The 6,220-nt window shown below is 36.5% G+C and overlaps 1 protein-coding gene across 1 annotated transcript; it reads right to left on the minus strand.

The window, feature by feature from the left end:
- Positions 1-282: 282 nt before the first annotated feature.
- On the minus strand, positions 283-6,010 carry LOC133308207 (uncharacterized). Its single transcript, XM_061508812.1, has 8 exons — positions 4,781-6,010; positions 4,548-4,680; positions 3,967-4,182; positions 3,187-3,342; positions 2,701-2,953; positions 1,509-1,909; positions 897-1,013; positions 283-798 (listed from the first exon to the last, which is right to left on the minus strand). Exons 1-8 carry the CDS (start codon positions 5,794-5,796, stop codon positions 463-465), a joined length of 2,628 nt encoding a protein of 875 aa, XP_061364796.1. The 5' UTR covers positions 5,797-6,010; the 3' UTR covers positions 283-462.
- Between the last annotated feature and the right edge of the window lie 210 nt (positions 6,011-6,220).

Consider the following 6,220-nt stretch of genomic DNA (forward strand, 5'->3'; position numbering starts at 1 on the left):
AGTTTTTCATGTTAGTTTGTATAACTTTTTTAACCAAACAATAGCATAAAATATAAACATAATTAACCACCCAATATTCTACTAACGAAATGTTCACTGTGGTTAATCATGTTTGCATTTCGAGTTAAATTATTTATTATTTAGTTAAAAAGTCATACAAAATGATATAGAAAACTGTTTCCCGAGCTGCACCTATGGGTAATTTCCTGATGTTTTATTTCAGTCGTAGAGTTATTTGTTGGAATTGAATGTGGAAGCTGTCCTAAGAAGGAGCCACCATTGTAGTTTAAGAAATTTAATGAATGTGATGTACATGATTCAGATACTTCCAGCTATTTCTTTACACTAGCCCCGGTTGGAATGATACAAATTCAAGTAAACTAATTCAGGGGCATGAATAGAAAAATTACTTAGATGCTATGTTACATATCTAAGATTTATCCTCCTCTGACGAATGCTTTATTAAAGAATGCCTAAACTTCTTAGGTTATTCAAAAAGGTTTCTCCAATTAGGGAGCCAACCTTAATAAATACAGCAGGATATCCTATTGGAGCTTCTACCCATGCTTCACTTCCTTGTTTGGAAAAAACTTTTCCTGTCCAGATATGTAGCCAACTACTGCTCTCTTCCAATGGAAAATAAGCTTTTACTTTCTTCTTTCCTTTGTCAAGGACAGGCACCACTAGGAACTCAGAACCAACCAAGAACTGCTGATAACTCAATTGATGTACATGTTCATCATTAGGGTAATGGAGAAATAGGTGGCGGCATACTGGCAATCCTTTCTGTGCAGCTTCCTGTTTACAAAAGAACATGGAAAGGACAATTTTAGATGCTAGCTGAGTTTGCACAATATATAGATAAATTAGTGTACAAAGATAGATTTTGGGATCACCTTCACCAGTTGAATTCGGTAAAATTTCCATGCTGTGTATACTTTTGCAGAGCGTGCAAAGTGTGACATAGTTTCTTGGTTTGAGTAAAACTGGCTGTTGCTTGATGGTTTGTTTCCCTGAATGCAGGGCAAGCATCAGTAACTCATTTCAATCAAACTTTAACAACGAAATTTATCGAAGAAAGGTTACCTTTCTTTTGGCCATAAGATGACCCCTATTATTCAGGTTGTGATATTTCTTGAATTAACATCTCAGTATGTGGATTAACTTTATTTATATTTTTGAAGAATAAGCATCCCAACTAGTATGGGATAAAGGTGATGTTGTTGTTTAAGCATGTAACAGCGAATTTGTATATTATAGATTTTTTATTTTTGTAATTTTAAAAATCAGAGAAAGAGAGAGAGAAAAAAAAAAGATGGATGATAAATGCGGTAGAGTTACCATAAGTAACTTTGGGTGTGAAGCTCACTTTCCAGAGTAATGTATAATGTCAAAGAATAAAACTTTCATTGATGAACAAGATTCTTGCTATGATGAATGTATCCATGCTAAGTACTTATAAATAAGCAAGATGAAGGGGTATGTCATATTGCAGGAATTTTACTTACTTCGTGGGTGCGGAAGACTGTGGTGAAAGAATTCAGTTCCATCCATCGCAAAAGCAATTCTTGACTTCTTCTATATTTAACTATAGGTAAGTTTACTGTACAGTATCCTCCAATGTCACTGTGATTAAAGGCATAGCCAGAAATTCCACTGCTCAATAGGCCAACGACAGAACTCTTTATCCCATCATTTGCTTGCCAACTTACCATTTGGTCTCCTTCCCAAAATAGCATTCCCCACTTGGGACTATCTCTAAAACCAGCCCTCATGAAGAAAACCAAGCCCTCTTCTTGGTCTTGCTTCGCCTTATTCAAGGAGTTACTTTTCCATTCTTCCACAAGCTCTCTGTTGATTTGGGCCCATAGTTCTGGGTATCTGTTATGAGCTGAAATAGGATCTTCACCTGAAATGGATGGTACAAAATCTTAGTAACAACCAACCACACGCTCATACATGATGTACAAATTGTAGTCTTGTTTTATTCTCTTTCTTTTCTCCTTTGGGGGTAGGAGGTAGGATGATGGACAAGTGTTCAGAAGTACAGGGATTGTTTGTACTTTGTATAGGACCTATACACACGTGACACGTGGGTCCTTTGTGCATAAATTGGCTGATCTGAAGTTGGAATTGTGTATAAGTAACCCATGACAAAATGATCTTTGAAATTCAGGTCCCTTATGGAGAATAACCTTACTGGTCTATTTAATACATTGTGCAGGTAAAACTAAAAAAGAAAATAAAATAGAAATTGCTGTACTACAGGCTGGCCATATTGAACAGTGGATCTTGGAATGCTCCCCTATTGCATGCATGACTATATAGCTCATCAAATTAAATAATTTCTCGTGATAGTGAGTTAGTATGGGTTTGGAAACAATTTTTTAATAAAAATACAAGGGTAAAACTGTATACAATCGAACCATTTTCTCTACCCTTGTAAGTCAGGAAGAGCCTTGTATATTTGAGTTTGCCTTTTTGCCCTTTTTTTAGTGAAAGAAAAAAATATTTATAAAGGAAACAAAAGAAAGGATCCAGAAGATAAAAGTTAAGATATGCTGTGCAGCCAATAGCATGAACTTATTTATTACTTTAAACCATTTTTCTGTGTTTTTCTTTCAAATGGTATAGAAAGGGGTCAGAAGGTTACATTGAGCATAAGTTTTGGGACAAACAAGATGATGTGGGAATGAAAACCTGAATATAAAACGGCATCAACAGGAAGGCCTTCACCAAAATCAGCCATCCATCCTCTAACTCCATCATCCACCATTTCATGTAGAATCTGCTTGAACCATGTTGCAGTTTTTGGATGCGTTAGATCTAGCATTCCCACAGCAAAAGCTGTATTTGGAACCATGTATGGATTTCCATTAATGTCTTTCACCAATATGTCTAACTGTTTTGCCTCCTCAAAGAGGTTTCTCTTTTTGTTTTGCTTCTCATCAGCCTATAGGATCAGAGGAAAAAAAATAGTGACATTATCTCAATCTGCCTAAACTAGCCAAGCATGTCTTACCAGTGAACTACCATCATTTTAATTTACTAGAAAGAAATGAAGTAATGAGAGAAATTATGAATTAGTTGAACTAATGATAAAATGCGGTGTGATTGGAGACAAAACAAGTTAGTTACTAACTGACTACAATATATATACTTGAAGTGATCAAAGAGAAGCATTACCGGAGCTAGACAGGGATTGCAATACGTCATAACTTTTATATGCTGAGTGCTAAGATCTTTGATAAGTTCCTTCCATCCGCAGTACCTTTGTGCATCCACTTCCCAATTCCACCAGAGTTGTGAACCAATCAATGTTTCTCTCTGCCCTACCCAATCCTGTTCAGTTGCCAAAAGCAAACAATGAAATTTCTAAACAAAAATGAATTACGAGAGTTGCAAGTGTGTGAGGGTGTGTGCACAAGCTCAGTTGCTCAGAAGATGTTCCGTGATCCCAGTTGATTTCTAGTGGCTTCCAGAGGAACAGTGACCATTTTGTCACTGTTGGCAAAAAAAAAATTACCAGACTGTCACACCAACAGTAAATTTTGTCAAAATGTCACGTGGCATATTTCGCTACACTGTGTAGCGAAATATGTTTGCAAATAATTCGCTACACAGTGTAGCGAAAGATGCCACGTTAGAACTAAAAATACCACGTGTCAAATAGGGAGAATTTCACTACACAGTTTGGTAATTTTTTTTGCCAACAGTGACACTTTGGTCACTGTTCCGCTTCTAGAAGTGTCTTAGAAATCTGTGCATGTGTAAATAATTTTAGTAAAAAAATAAAATATGTCACTTCAGTTCTTTGCAAATGGTGAGCTCAAATCAAGATTGAATAGTGTCTGTAGAAGCAAATTGAAATGTGAATTATAAGTATGTTGAAACTGAAGAGTATATATATCCTGGAAATACACTTGTTGTTTTTCCTTTCTTTTAAGTGTAGGGGTGAGGGATTACCTGCAACCAAAATGCTGAGACAGGAACGTCATAAGTCTTTAGTTCATCCCAAATATGACGTACAGCTTCTGTGCCACCCTGCATTCCAACTATAGCACCAGATATTATCCACTCTGGAAGCTCAGGCAGCCTTCCAATGGTTTCTGTGAAACGTTCAATCAGTTCAGAAGGCGAGTTCCCATGCAATATCCGCCCTTGAACTGAGTTTCCATGTATCTGCAAGCTCCAGTGGTCAGAAAATTGGAAACTACAAGTTTTAATTATATATGTATAAAAAGTAAAGGGTTTGAGTCTGGATATTTTGTAAACATTATACATTATAATAATTCAGCTATTGTAAATTTGACCACACTCTTCATACGACACAAATATTTACCAAAATGCTGCACTAATTTTACTTTATTCTCATCACAATCCATTTTTCCTTTATGCAATTCTCTACATTTTCCGAAATTGACCACACAATTTCAGAATTTCTTTGCAGCAATTACTCTTATCTAAATTTGAGTAGTTCATATAGATCAGTCCAGTTAACATAAGAAACTTGAAACATTAGTATCTCATGATTTCTGTAAAAATACCTGTATCTGTACTCTGTCAAGTCTAGAAAGGTCGAAGATAGTATAATCATATCCTTCAAGGTAGACAGACCTCATTTTTGATGTCATGTAGAATGGAGAAGGAGCATAAGTTGTACTCCAATCACCTCCTGCCCTGCCAAAAACAATGAAATGTTATCATTGTGTTCAACAAAATTTATATAGCTCATGATTTACTGTATTGAATTAGGCGTATGAAGTTGTTGCATTGTTACCTGTAACTGATCAAGTTAGCAGCCAAGGTAATAGGTTGATCTCCTCTGCCAATACCTTGTTCTTGAACAAAGATGGGCACCCTTTTACCTTTGAAATTCATGTGAGAAAACTGCTCCCCAAAACCATAAAACCTCTCATTCTTATCACTTGCATATGTCAACCACACTCTGTTGAATTCCTCTAATTTTGGGATTTCCAAGCCTCCTATTTCTTCTTCTACTGAAGAAACCAGGACAAACCCTCTTGGCCTTGAAAGGTACCAACACCAACCTGGTCTCTTTTTTCGATTACTTAGCCTCCTCTTAAAGCCTCGGTATACTCCTGAAGCTGTTGGAGAGACCTGGTTGCGTGAGATGAAGTTGGGTTTCTCAATCTTAACTTGAAACTCGACCTCATGGTTGGTTTTCTGATTGAACAAAACCCAATACCTTGCATACACACAGGATTTTTTTGCTTCAAACTGTATATTTTCTTGAATGCCATGCTTTTGAAATCTTCTTTTCTTGTTAATCTTATTGAAAAGCCTTCCTGTGATCAGCAAAGTGGGAAGCTGGCTCTCTTTTGTACAAGTTTTCTGGTCTAATCCTTGATCCCCAGATGGAGAATCTGCAACTTCATATTCCAAATGATGATCACATTGATTGATCATCCTAATATCATCAATGGTCTGGTGATTGCACATCAAATGAACATGTCTGTCTTTGACAAGAAAGGACCCCCTACTTTCTTCCACCTCAGTGTCAGCCAGTGCAGCTGAGACAAAGGCCTGTCCTGGGATGGTAGACCAAATTGGTCTGGTTGGCTGAGAAAGATGCGAAATTGAGAGGTGCCCACCATTGTTGGAGGACCAAGAAAGCTGAAAAGCATTGCCAATTGAAAAGGTCTGGTCTGAAGGTACTGTTTTGGAATTGATGAATAGAGAGCCTTGGACATAGGGGACTGTGGTTGAAGCAGAAGAAGGGAAAGGGTTGTTGAAACGCTTATGGTGCTTTTTCGTTATCTTAAGGATTGCCATAACATCAAAAAGAAAGAAAGATAGGATAGCTTGTTTAAAGTAGAACTTAAAAGATACAAGAAAAATGGCAATATTTGTTTGAGTTCTTAGAGAATACTCTGAACCTTTATAGAGAGTTTCTTTGCTTCAAGTTTGAAGTATTTGAAAAAGGGTGGAAAAGTCTTTTGACTGTGTTTTGTATAAAACGGTCTTCGGGACGAAACCCTGTGTTGACTTTACGTGTGTTCCCAACAGTACAGAGTGGACCGAGCAACCAAATTTGATTGGTATTATTACACTGGAGAATTTAAGACCTGTTTCCTTAGTATGTTCCTTTCCATTTAATAATTTATTTTTATTAGAATTTCATTTAAGATTTTAGCTATGATTCTTTGGATTTGTATTCTCTCCAAAGAAAATAATAATTTTTTTTGTTATGGGAGAA

The sequence above is a fragment of the Gastrolobium bilobum genome, unplaced genomic scaffold (assembly GCF_033153095.1).
Source record: "Gastrolobium bilobum isolate Gb01-03AN ecotype WA unplaced genomic scaffold, APGP_CSIRO_Gbil_v1 utg19582, whole genome shotgun sequence".
Lineage (NCBI taxonomy): Eukaryota > Viridiplantae > Streptophyta > Magnoliopsida > Fabales > Fabaceae > Gastrolobium > Gastrolobium bilobum.

What these genes read in the sequence shown, in the direction of transcription:
- LOC133308207 (XM_061508812.1), bottom strand. Translation starts at nt 5,796, where the DNA reads ATGGCAATCCTTAAGATAACGAAAAAGCACCATAAGCGTTTCAACAAC. An exon ending in GCTAACTTGATCAGTTACAG is followed by an intron (nt 4,681 to 4,780) that starts GTAACAATGCAA and finishes TGTTTTTGGCAG; the next exon opens with GGCAGGAGGTGATTGGAGTA. An exon ending in CAGTCTTCCGCACCCACGAA is followed by an intron (nt 1,014 to 1,508) that starts GTAAGTAAAATT and finishes CCCTGCATTCAG; the next exon opens with GGAAACAAACCATCAAGCAA.